Genomic DNA, 13974 nt, shown 5'->3' with positions numbered 1-13974 from the left:
TTTAAATTATGATAAGAATCTTTTTTAAATGAAGTCACAAAGTTAAACCTAAATTATTTACAGAACATTTAATACACTAAAACACAATTTAAAAAAACAATAATAACTAAAAACCGAATGGTTACACCAAGTACGGGAAAGCAAAGGTTTAAAGACTGATAACAAATACAAATGCATAAAAAATAAGCCCTTAAACGTATTGCCCAAAATTAACGATTTTGCCAAAAATGAAAGGCAATGAGCGATGAGATTTAATTTGTTATTTTGTAAAATATATTTTTATGGTTTTTAAAGGTAAGGTATTTAATATTTAGCATCAAGTTTAAAATCTGTTTACATGAGTAAAATTAAATTTATATTCAACAAATATACTCACAAAATGCTAAAAAAATTAAATTAAACAATCTATAAACTAAGAGTCCGACTTAATCAACCTGATGAAAATATCGTACGTAATTGGCTGTTGGTAATCTCTGTTGCGTAACACAAAAATAACAATATATGCTTTTAAATTACAATGGCGGATTTTACCGTGTAAATCAAAAATATTATTTAGTTACAAAATTTTTAATAGATAGATTGTTTGACAGTAGGCAGTTAACTAACAGCATTTATGTTAAATTTTAAGAAAATACTACTGTAGTAGATTGCTGATTGCGTTTTTTAAAGCTCAATTTTTAAACATCAACCAGTTATAGTTCTATAAGACTATTTCTACCAAAAACAGTTTCTTTCAGAACTATTTATTATTATTTATTTTTAAATAATTCTATACTAAAACCGTTTTACCATATTTAATCTAGCCTTTACTTTTATATTCTCACTTGTAAGTGTTTTTAAATAAGTCAAGTAGGCTTCTACTAACCGTATATATAGTTTTTTTTAGAATATTGCAGGCACAAAAAAGGCAGGGGCAACAAAAGAAATGTACACCTCAGAAGTAAAATTGCCTTCGAGTATGCTGACTGTGGTACAGCTAAAACTGTGTTGTTTTTTAATTTTTAAAAAAACGATATTATCCCTTTTTTATCAAAAAACAGCATGTTAAAATTACATCTTGAATACAAATATTTTAGTTTGTTACAACAATTGAGGAGGTTAAGGCCACAATTACTAAATTTGAAACCTCCACCTTGACCAAGTTTATATAGCGTCAAGTCAACAAGAGTAAAAGTGAGCAAATTTTATGAAACAAGGATTTTGTACCATACAGATTTATTGAAAGTTTTAAAATGGAATGTCAACATTTAAAGATTTTTTAAAGATCAAGACCTGCCGTGTCCTACAAATCGAAGATTTTATCCATGCATTAAAGATTTAAAAAACAGTTTTTATTATGCATTTGTAAATAGAAAACTATCAAAATTGGATCCAACCAACGTAAAACTTTTAATTGATGAATAGAAAAAGTCATATGGTACTGATGACAATTTTTTGTATCGACCATATGTGGCAGGAGAAGCAAACAATGTGAAAGAACAAGGAAGTGAATGGTATGAAATTTCTTTTATTAAGTGTAGGCAATCACTTTTATTTGTACATCAATTTGCTTGGCAAAAACGTTTGCTTGAAAGGTATGGGCAAGAGATGTGTCTTCTAGATGCTACATACAAAACATCAAAATATGCCCTCCCCTTTTTTTTATTTGTGTAAAGACCAACGTTAACTATCAGGTTGTTGGGTCTTTTATTATACAAAATGAGACTGCTGATGATATTGAAGAGGCACTTAAAGTTTTGCGAAAATGGTGTCCCAATTGGAATCCCTTATATTTTATGACAGATAAGTGCGATGCTGAAATTCTTGCAATTTAGGCCATTTTTAAAGGTATTTTATATATTAGCCTAAAAAACATTATATATATTATTAAAAAAGCATAAATAACAATTAGGCTATTTATATTTTTTTATTTATCAAAAAACTGTAGAGTATTGGTTTGTGACTTTCACCGAGAACAAGCATGGGGGAGATGGGTGAGAAAATATGATAATGGCATTGGTGATAAAAGCAAGCAACAATGTGCATTGGGTTTATTGCGATCTTTTGCTTCAGCAGATACTAGTAAGATGTTTACAACGGCTCAGTTGAAAAGTAGTGATATTTGGAATAATAATGCTAAGTTTCAAAGTTATTTCGAAAAATATTGGGAACCTACAAAAGAGTTAATTCAACAAACCATAACTATAAGTGTTTAGATTTATTAAAAATAATAATATTAAAATCATTATTAATCTTTATTGCATTATTTTGTAGCGCTGGGCTTGGCTCTATAGAGTAAATAAGCTCAAAGTTATAATTAACACAAACAACGGTGTGGAGAGTCAAAACAGAACGTTAAAGGAATGCCATATACGCTTTCGCACAGACAGATCTTTATCTGGAGTTATCACTATGTTACATAAAGACTTTTTGCCTGAAAGTTTACAAAGGTTAGTATATCATTTTTAATATGTGACCCCAATAGTAGGAGTATCATCGAGCTTTGTTTTATGTTTTACACTTAAAAGGGTAACTGTTTGCTATTTTAGGTACAGAAATGAAAACCTTGCGGCTTCCAATAACTTTCGCCAATATCATGTAATGTTTCTTCTTTTTTACATAATAGACCCCACAACATTATAAAACATTGCATTAAAAGAATGCTTTCTTCAACTGACATTTCTGGTGAATCGATATCAAGAGTAGAAGATATGTTTTATGTGAACAGCAAAGTAACAAAAGAAGTCTATGAAGTTTCTATTTATAAGGGACCAAAATGCTCATGTATAGGCTTTAAAATAACTGTTTACCATGCAAACATATGTTTAGCATTTTTTTTAAATTTCCAGATGTGTCATGGGAAAATTTTCCTACATGGTACATAAATTCTCCTTTTATGCTTTTGGATTCTTGCATTGTTAATCCTACAAATCCAGTACCAAGCTACATGCAATATTAAACAAACAGTACCACAACGACACGAACCTAATTGTGAATCCAAAACACCATCACAACAACTTAACATACAAGAGAAACAAAACACTCAACAATAATAAGAATCTCTAATGCTTTAACAACCATACGAGATTTATCATTCGATGTTACTTCAGAAGAAGCATTCTTGAAGGCTGAAGCGACACCAAATGAAGTTACCAGGGATATGAGAAATAATTGTAAACATGATGGCCAGTGTTGGGATCAGAAGAAAAGGTAAAAAAAAACTGGAAAAAAATCAACCATAGTAATTAAATCAAAAGTAGCAGTTCATGATGAGCTTCCGAGAAAGTATCCGAAGGCAAACAAGTTTGTATCAAGACATGGCAAACATGCTGATTCTATGCGGGACCTATACCGAGTAACTTCTTTGTTTCCAAAACGGTGTTTATTTTATGATGATTGGTCTGACTTTCAAATTCCGCCAGTCAAAAAAACCCGTACTAACTATGTAGCAAAAAGACCAGTAGCAATTATAAAGAAGTTACTCTATCTATTGGGGTACTTAAAAAATATGGCTTACTTAAAAATCGGTTAAAAATGGTTCATATAACATTTCATTAGTAAATATTAAGTCTTTGGATCCCCTTTTTTCTAAGAGTGAATTACAAGTTTTACAAGCCTATGATGCGGACTTTACTGAAGGTTGACTGTATAACGAAATTATAAATAGTTACCTTTGGTGGTTGTGCAACAAGTATAGTCATATCTTGTTTGTTGACTTATCAATTGCGACAACTCTAAACAAAAATCCTTCCGTAAAAAGGCTATGGAGTAATGTCACTTTGACTGATAAAAAAACATTTTTGTTCCCTGGAATATAACTGGGGCCCACTGGGTTTTGCTTGCTGTGGACATTGAACAGCGAGTTTTGTTATACCTTGATCCTATGGGGGATGTGTGCACAGAATTAAAGGTGGATGTTAATTCTGCACTGGACATGATGAATTATGTGACAAAACAAAAATTTGGATTTTTAGATTTAAAAGCAAAAGTTGTTCCACATACCCTGGAGCCAGATAGCACGAGTTGTGGAGTTTTTGTCTGTATGTATAGTAAGTGGCTCACTTTGCACTAGAATCTTAAACAACCTGACTGTCAAACTTCCATGTACAGAGATGAGATTTACGCTACTGTTGTTGGCAATTGTCTTACTGGTAGCCACATAAAAAACAAATGTCGGATGTGTGAAAACCAAGACAACAGTAGATGTGATTGGGTCGAATGTATAAGGTGCCAGCAGTGGTATCACAGTCGGTGTGTTTCCCTTTCACCAACTGAGACAAAAAATGCCTAATTTGTATGTCCCTTAAGAACTGCAGAGAAAGAAACCTAACTTTAACCAGGGCTAAAAGCAACAAACAAAGTTAAGACCGACCGAAATAGAGGCATAAAAAGTTGAGGTCTTATTTAGGCGTGGTCCAAGATGGCCCCAACAACAAACAAAGTTAATATCTTATTAAGATGTGGTTCAAGATGGCCCCAACAACAAACAAAGTTAAGACCGACTAAAATGGAGGCATAAACATTTAAGATCTTATTTAGACGTGGTCCGAGATGGCCCCAACAACAAACAAAGTTAAGAAGCTGCAATCGGCGGGAAAAATTAAATAAAACCCGTTCTGATTGCTGTTGGTGCTTTCGCTTGTGAACTACTAGCCATGTACCAGATTTCAGTGGGCAGACAATGCATTACATGTGTGCAAGGTGCTGAGCAAAGGTGGGCACCAAACCATAAATGCGTTAATCGTTGATTAACGAAGTTGACTTAAGTTAACTTTGAAAATCATAAACGGATCTCTTACCTTTTGTTACATTGATGTGCTTCCGTTAGATAAAGTACGTAAGTACCAAAAATGTTTTAAATTTACAAATTTTATATGGTTCATTGATATCTTGCGATTTAAAAAACGTTGTTTTTGAACATAAATGCGCTACAAAAACGAATTAGTCGTTATAATATAGAAGTTTACTCGAAACCTGACCTTAATAAGCAGATAGACATGTTAATTTAATAAGTTGTATCTATTGTTACAACTTTTAAAGATAACTCGAATACATACATTGTAACGGTGGCAAACAAATTAAAAAATGTGACGAATGTGGCGCATTTTTGCTGTGTAACAAGAATATGAAGCAAACATTTACGTTATTTTATCAAGGAGTGTTAATGAAATAAAACTGTTGGGAGTCACAAATTAGTTTAACGACACGTGAATTGCTTTGGTCCGTAGTCGTATAAAAATATCGCTACAAAAAAGGCGTAAAACTTCTATCTTTTTTGAGTAAATTAAATTTAATATCTAAAATAATCCTTTATCTTTCTAATAAAACGTGATTCATGCAACTGGCATTGTTCATTTCGTTTTAAAACACAAACGACCGTAGCGTTTTTAGTAACTTTCGATATATGCGTATTTAAGTTACGGTTTAGTTTTATCAAAGTTCACGACTTTCAAGTAACGGTGCCCACCTATGGTGCTGAGTAAAAGTGAATGTCAGCATACTCCCCATTCTTGGGGTCTTAAAATCCAGCAATAGTGCCAACGACACTACACTTGATCTTAGCCCTAGGGGCCCAGAATCCGTTCGAACGCGTGACGTCCGTCATTTTGTTTGCGATAGTAAGGCCTAATTCAATTTTTCCGTTGTTTTGCGACCCGTGTGCAGGGTGACGGTTTTTCGCAGCGGGTTACCTGTTTACAACCGCCCTAATTATCTTTAAAATGTTTTTTTTTTCTAAATTTAATTTTATCTACAATGTAGTTGTACAATGGATTTTTTTTTAAATTGCGCGAACCCGAGACTTTTTACGCATGATGCGTTACGAAAGTTTTATTATCGATTATTTTTTTTTTAAATAATACTTTAAATAAAATTATATTATCACTGAAAACAGATAGTATCTTTTATCTCTCTTTATTTATCTTACATTCAATAGTTTAATATATAAGTATGTATCTTATGTTATACGGAACGACTTCGATTTTACAAATTTATCTGCAGATACGTAACTTTCTGAAACAAAATGTTGACATTTCGCTTTAAAACTTCCTGCCAATCACTTATTAGTATTCTTTTATTACAATAACAATATCTTTTTTATCGTATTGCCTCGTTCTGAGCTTTTTCCTAATCTCTGTTATATACTTTTAATCAGTGGCGGCTCGTGGGTTAAATAAATGGGGGGGCTAATTTTAGAAAATCACAACACCGCTAAGGGGAACTGGATCCCTCAGAAATATTAAAAATTATTCGCTGTAAACACGCTATTTTTACATTTAATAGGTAATTATTTTAAAATAGGCCCTTTTACACGGCGTACGCTTCGTAACGTCGTTCACAGGTACGAAAGTTACGTAAAGTTATTTACGCAAGATTTCGTAAGCGGTATACTTTTATTAGATATTTTTTATAGAAATTTAAAAAAGAAATTCCTAAAACTCGTAAAGTTACATAACGCAACGTTACCTGTCGTGTAAACAGGTGTTAAGTTAAAAATTTTCTTTATAATATATAACGTATTTTGTATATTTTTAAGTTCCGATTCTAAAAGAGCGTGAATTGACACAATAAAAAGCAAAGTAACATAATAGATTTCTTTTATTATAAGCATTTATTAAGTTTAAAACTAAAAACGTGGGAAAATAATGGTGCAAGTTATGTAACAACTGACAATCCATTTAAAAAAAAATATGAAAAACAATTTATTGATCTTCTTGTTCAACTTGTCAGCTTTTTTATAAAATAACATGAAATATCATTAAGACACAACAGATTAAGTTTTTGTTAATAATCTATTTAACTTTTTTCTTTTGATTAAATATATTTTAAAAGTATATCAGACTTAGCTGTATGCTAAATAATTACCTAGAAAGTAAGTCTTATAGTTAAAATTAAAAAAATTATTTAGAGTTTTTTCAAATAGAATTAATAAAACCATAAATAATATCATATATCACAAATCTCTCCCACCTTCTCCACATACTTAAATCTCAACCACCCCCTCTCCTTCCTCTTTTTCCTAGTCATACTTCCTTTTTTTCATTCTCTTTTCTATACAATTGCAACATCACCCTATATATATGTTGTTGTCCTACTATTATTGTTTAAGTGTTTGTATAATGTACATAACTATTCATAAATAGCCTATGTTTGCAATAAAAATAGGCTATTTATCTAATTCAAAAAGTATTTATTTTTACATAACTTACTTTAATTTTGAAAGCAATTTTTTCACCCATTGCACATGTTTTATCATGTAAGATCATTGGCCTTGTGATATAACAAAAACTGTTTAACAAAATAACCATTTACGATAAATCTAAAAGGAACTGCAAATTGTATTAATATTAATCGATTTATCTGGTTGAGCTGCAAAAAAATCAACCTTACTTTTGTTAAGTGTATTCCACCCAACACGGTTTTAATATCAAACAGACAGACAGACAGACAGACAAGTGCACTTAATGACTGTTGCACTTACCAAATGCTCCTGTAAAATGGTGTCGAACTAAGTTATTGGCTGCAAATAAAAATATTAGTGGATTACAAAAGTTTGCTGTTTAATTAACTTTTTGCATATCAGAATGTCAGCGGTTTGATAAAGTTACTTAGAATGAGCCCTTTTTCTTTCAACTTTTTTATTGTGAGTTTCAACAGTTATCTGGCATCCTAATCTATGACTGAATATTTACAGTCACTAGTAAACTATGTACATTGCATGTTTTTTTCATTGGCAAACTTTATTTATGCTATTTTGACAAGCAGGCAAGCTGCCCTTAAGTCTACTTGTCAGGCAGCATTATGATCATCTTTAAAAACTTGCCTAAATCAAATTTAAAAGCAATAATTAACACACAATTCCTTAAAAGGATGCAAAAATTGATTTAAATTTGCTGTTTTAGCGTTAGCGAGGCTCAAGAGCGACCTTTTCATCATAAATATAATTTGAGAACATACCCGATCGAACGATTATTATTTCTATTTTTTTAACTTAAAAAAATTATTTAAGGCCTTAAAAGCTTCCTTAAACAATATTGCAATACCCGGGTTTACGTCTATTTTATTTCCGTTTAATAGTTAAACAAAAACTATAGAATTTGTTAATATACAACGTTTGAAATTGCCAAAATATTTGGCAACTCTATGGTGGTCTTAGCCCCACATTTCGATCAAAGTTCTCAACTTTCGGAATTCTGACAGCAAAAACGGCGTTAAAATATTTTGTATTTGGCAGCCCATGGGGCTAATTTTGGTTTAGCCCTCACATGATTACGCTACGTTTTTCGATAATTTTTGCGTATTTCGTGGCCAAAATAGGCGCTATTTTTTAAAATTTTAAATAATTTTAGCGAAAAACATTGCAAAAAAAATAACTATTATTTAAAAATATAATAAATAAATTAAAAAAAGTTGATGGTTTTAGCCCCGCCAATGCCTCTTGGTTCACTACCGCACTGTTTTTAGAAAGGATTGTTTGGAAACTTATTTAAGGTTTTTTTAAATGTGAAAATGTATTTGTTAATATCAATTTTAAAAACATTTATATTTTTGAAACAGTTTGCCTGATAGGTAAATATTTTATCAATAATTTCTAATGGAATCTTTGCTGCATTTGAGTTGTAAAATTACTTGTTTAAAAAAGTTAAAAGAATTAAAGTATTTGACGTCAGTTGATAAATTTTCAATTTACACCATGACTCCCGTGGTATCTAGCTAATTTGGGAAACCCTGAATTCGAGATACACTATTACTAAAGCCCGTTGACAGGACCGGCGTACATTATGATACTTTCCAAACTTGACTATAGGTTTTTTATATTTTATAAATATTTACCTCAACCCTGACTTTAAAACCACTATGGCATCTACCAAAACGATTAAAAACATGTCGATCGAATCAACATTAGCCAGAATATCTAAGGTTAGAAAACGATTTAAAAAAATTTTTTGATCTTATTTTTGTTTAGAAATTAAAGTGCTTTCTCAAAAGTACCTGTGGTTTCCTATTGGCATGTAGACTCCTAAAAATGACAGAAAATAATCTAGGGCCGTAAAATCAAGAGAGAATTTGCTGAATACAAAATTGTTGTACAAGTAATCCAAAATATATTGTGTTATACCGCGTAAAATTGTTTGCACTTTAGTCATAATTTTATTATTTAATGGTAAAGCAATGCTAAAATAATAATGAGCACAACTATATACATACATTTAGACATTTTAAGATTTTAACACAATCACATTAATGTTGAACTAACACGAAAAAGTTGAGAAATTTATTTGACAATATTCTAGGAAATATGTAGGTTTTTAATGGATATCTAATATTAACAAAAAAAAAATATTAAAAAATGCTTTTAATAAAGTATTTCTACTAGTTAACAAATATTTCACAACGGCCTAATCATCATCTTTACCCTTTTTAACAAATATTGGTTATTTTTCCAAAACCACCAATAGATGCCACGCTTATTTAAAACTTCCCCAACAAGATAGTTTCCGTTTAGATTTGTGTTGGCACAACTTACGTACCACCAAGCACCATGACGGTTGTTGGCGCAGTTACCATCACTCCAGTCATCATGATCTTGATCAAATGTGGAAAACGAACTACCATTATGCCAAGCCATTGAATCGCCTACATAAATATAAAAATTTACTAAATTATATTATTTAAATTGAACAACCTCCTTTATTAATTTAACTTTTCATAACAGCGTATTTTGTTTTTGAATGTGCACTTTACAATTTGCATTTTAATTGTTGTATTGTGGTCGAAACTTGCCAATTTACGCGCGCACGACGATAATTTAATTATTTTTTTTGGAGCTTTTAAAAATAAAACAGTTTGTATAACCTTAAAGGGGAACTCAACAGAAAAATAGGGCCAGCTAATATGTTTTTATGAACTGTACCAAGTTTAAAACTTTAATTAAAAATATTTTTGTGTCTGTAATAAGCTGATTCGATGTTTTGAACTTCGACGGCAAACCTTAATGACGTCACCGGGTTGTACGCGAATTTGTTAGCTAAACGTTATGATGCGGTCGGTCATAAGCTGTTTCAATGTCGTACAAGTTTTATATAAAAGTTAAACTATTATAAAAACGTTCATGAGCTTCCCCGAGAATAGTTCTACATTGCACAAGTGTTTTTATTTGTATAAATGCGGCAAAAAAGTGTTTAAGCCTATTAGAAAATTTGTTCTATTGCCAGACTGTCAAATGCAAACTTTTATTTATATATCTGCGTTTAGCTGTTAAAAAAAGTTAGTATATGCTACTGTGTGTTGTTTGTACGTAAATTATTTGTTGATTTTCACAAAATTCGCTTATCATAAGTGATGCAACTTTTAGTTTATTTCTATCGAGACAAACTACATTGAATAAAGGGTTTTCAAAAAAACAATGTTCTTGAATAAATGCATGTTCAAAATTTAAAATTTTTTTGCAACTTAGACTTTCTTATTCAGACAGTGTTATGCTCAGTTTCTTGTAAAACAACACTACAATCAACACTGTCATTAGTGATTTCAGCCTCCTCAACTGGTTCAAATGCAAAGGGTTGTAATTGTGCACCAGCAACAATTCTAGTCTTTAACATCATTTTGTTTTTAGCAATAGACATAACTATGGTTTACAGATTAAAAGGCTTATAACAATTATTCTAAAGATTTAAATTTTTAATAAAAGCCGTTTACATTTTTGCGACTTTACTTTTTTGCCTTTCATAGAATAATAACGTTTTTTGAAGCGTGTAGTAACAGAATAGAAATAACCATATATTTTAGCGTCGTTTTACTAAAAATTATTTTGTATTGCTACATAATAAATCAAGTCAGTTTGGCATGGGGATAAGAGTCTAATGGTTTAAACAAAAACAGTCAAATGTAAACTCTTGCAACATGCCTAAAAAATTATTTTTTGCTTATCTAAACATAAAAATACTTGTGCAATGTAAGACAATCCTTGGGTAAGCTTATTAACGTTTTTATAATAGTTTAACTCTTATAGAAAACTGGTACGACTTTAAAAAGCTCATGACCGCATCATAACGTATAGCTTTAACAAATTCGCGTACAACCCGGCGACGTCATAAGGGGTTTGCCGTTGAAGTTAAAAACAACGAATTAGGTTTATTATAGGCCCGAAAATATTTTTAATTGGAATTTTAAACTCGGTACATTTTAGAAAACATATTGGCTATCCTTATTTTTCTGTTGAGTTCCCCTTTAAATTAATAGTTTTTCTTTGTTTATATTTTGGGTGAGGATGTGCTGTTAGGTTATGTTTTTAAGTTATCTGAAAACGCCGAACTTAAGAGCGAATAGTTTGTTATTGGTACAGCTCAAACCCGAAACTTTTCGACTCGTAGATCGATGTCATACCCGGTACACCACACTACTGGATACCATCAAACTAAATATACATATACTACGAAATAACCAAGTAGGGTTCGTACACTTATATTTAAAATTTAACCAAAGTAACAAATGTTACCTTAAGTTAAGGCAAATAAAGTCGATCTTTTTACATGAAAAAAACACCACCTTAAAAAATTAATTTTACAAACCTGCATTACCGCTATAACCTTCCACGGTCAATTGATAAAAACTTTCAGGGTTTCCAACTTTAAAGTTGCTTAAATATAAAAAATTAATAATTAAAACTAGTCAATAATATTTATGTAACATTTTTTTTACCTGTATCTGGCAAAACGTATTTCGTCTTCCCAATCGACCAGAACTATTTTAAGTTCAAAATTTTGTGATTTTGTCAAATGGTGAAGATAATTTAAACCTATTTATCAATGTAACATTATATTAAATGTAATATGTATTTTTTACATGAAAAAACAAAAAATAAACTTATAACAACATACCAAGCCAGTATTCGCCCGATACGTTTCCAAAACCATTCACGTAGTTTTCCCAATTCAGATAAAAGTCTTGGGAGCCATTAATGCGCCTTTGAATGACCTTAAAAATATTATGAAATTTGGTCAATACTGATAATCTAAAAGTAAAAACTAATTAAAAAAGTTAATGATATTTACCATCCAACCACCACCGTCTGTAGTTTGATCACAATAAACTAAAGTTATTTCTTGGTTTATAATAACGTTATATATTCTGCTTCTTGTCTCATTGTTAAAGCCTTTACAATCCGTCGGTTGCATATTAAGCGCCATCAAAGCAGTGTTATTTTTGGCTTCACTTTTACAATGTGTGGGTTGCACAGCTAAAAAATTATAAATAAAGTTAGTAAACGGAAAAAATTTAAAGTAATATTAATCCTACTAATTTTAAAATCGAAAATATATTTCTAGTTGTTGCAATAAACTTGAGGCATATTTGCGTACTTAAATACATTAATACCCTTTAGCTGGGATTCAAGCTTCAAGATTTTATTCTGCATCTTAAGCAGGAAATCTCGGCATTTATCGCAGCCTCCCGGCTCCCCTTTCGCACCGGGAGAACCCCTGGCACCGTCTGCGCCCTGAGGCCCAGTTGGTCCCCTAGCTATTGCGACGTTGTTATTTCCACAAGTTAAAACAACTTTTGTTGTGTTTTGAGCTAGTTCAATCAAAAACCCAAAGCACAGCAATTTAAAAAACAACTTATGCATTTTTAAAATCCCTACGTGCTCAAAAAACTTAAAACCTTAAAATACGAAGGGAATTAGTGTTGAACAATAACCTATTTTTCCCACTTTACTTTTGTGTATTGCGAGGCACGGCGTCGCTACATCCTACGCAGCACGGCGCTGTGGCTTTTAATTTTAAGCGGCTTAACGCTTGATTATTTCTATTATTTCTTTATAACTTGGCAAAGTTTTTAGACCGCGAATGGACGTAGTAGAGTTTAATGCATGAAATTCTTAGAATTTTCACCTGGGAAATTTTCGTTTTATTTTTGCTTTTAAATTGCATTGTTTTAGGATTAATATTTTTCAAGTGATACCAGTATCTGATGTTAATGTTTGTGTAGTTGTTTATTGTATGTGTATAATGGTTTATTTAGTGCAATTTGCAAGTATGTAATGTTAGCTTATCATACCTTTAATTATTCGCATATTTTTTTACTATTTGGTTTATTTATACTAACCAATATTATTTGAATAAGGTTATAGACACACACTTTAAAACACACACTTTAGCTGCGACGTAACTTGAACTGTTATTAAAGACACTAGCGTAATAAAGTAGCACCGTGATTTGTTCTTAATCTTTTGCTGTGCCAAAGAAGCAGCGTCCACTAGATATTCTTGTTAAAAGTCTGTGTTGCTTTTATACCTCTAAAAGTACCCTTATTTAATTGGCGTCAAGTTAGGCTTAGCCAATTATTGTTTCTAAAAAGTATTGATGTGCCGATCAAAATGGTGATCGTAAATCACCGATTTTTTAAGGTATTTAGCGTCACAAATAAACACGCACTTAACATGCCTAAACCATATAGATTTTTATAAAATTTTTAAAAATATTGTAACGTCATAATTAATAGTATTACGATACTTTTATTTAATAAATTTACGCAAATTCATTTACAGCGCGTTATTTCCGCGCTAGTAAAAGGGCCTTTTGATCTTCAAAATTATACTGAATGTTACGGTTAAATATTTAAACAAACGTGTGAATAAGTAATTAAAAGTGTTTAACACAGAAGGTCAATTTATTTGTAATTTAGTGACGACAAAGTTACCGGTTATTCGGTCACGTTATCGGATCGCGAATAAATATTACGAATACGAACCGATTTCGATCATAAAAAACGGCGATTGGCACATTACTTCTAAACAATTAAGCAAATTTAAATAATAATTCGGTTTAAATTTGTGTCTCGAGTTTCTAATACGTTTTTCTAAAAAATGGTAAAAAAACATAGTTTTATTTGTTTGAGTAAATACATGTGTATAAAATACTTACATTTTGTTTTGTAAAGTAACGCGTTTTTTAAACATCATTTTTACTATAAAAAATAATTACCTTTCGGGCCATC

The 13974-nt window shown here is 31.1% G+C and overlaps 1 protein-coding gene across 1 annotated transcript; it reads right to left on the bottom strand.

Moving 5' to 3' along the window:
- Nucleotides 1-9146: 9146 nt before the first annotated feature.
- On the bottom strand, nt 9147-12631 carry LOC145754779 (microfibril-associated glycoprotein 4-like). Its single transcript, XM_082570892.1, has 6 exons — nt 12355-12631; nt 12033-12217; nt 11859-11955; nt 11680-11776; nt 11550-11617; nt 9147-9615 (listed from the first exon to the last, which is right to left on the bottom strand). Exons 1-6 carry the CDS (start codon nt 12602-12604, stop codon nt 9368-9370), a joined length of 945 nt encoding a protein of 314 aa, XP_082427018.1. The 5' UTR covers nt 12605-12631; the 3' UTR covers nt 9147-9367.
- Between the last annotated feature and the right edge of the window lie 1343 nt (nt 12632-13974).

The sequence above is a fragment of the Corella eumyota genome, chromosome 6, assembly GCF_963082875.1.
Source record: "Corella eumyota chromosome 6, kaCorEumy4.1, whole genome shotgun sequence".
Lineage (NCBI taxonomy): Eukaryota > Metazoa > Chordata > Ascidiacea > Phlebobranchia > Corellidae > Corella > Corella eumyota.
The sequence above is the reverse complement of the archived record's forward strand: the minus strand, read 5'-3'. Positions and strand labels throughout refer to the sequence as shown.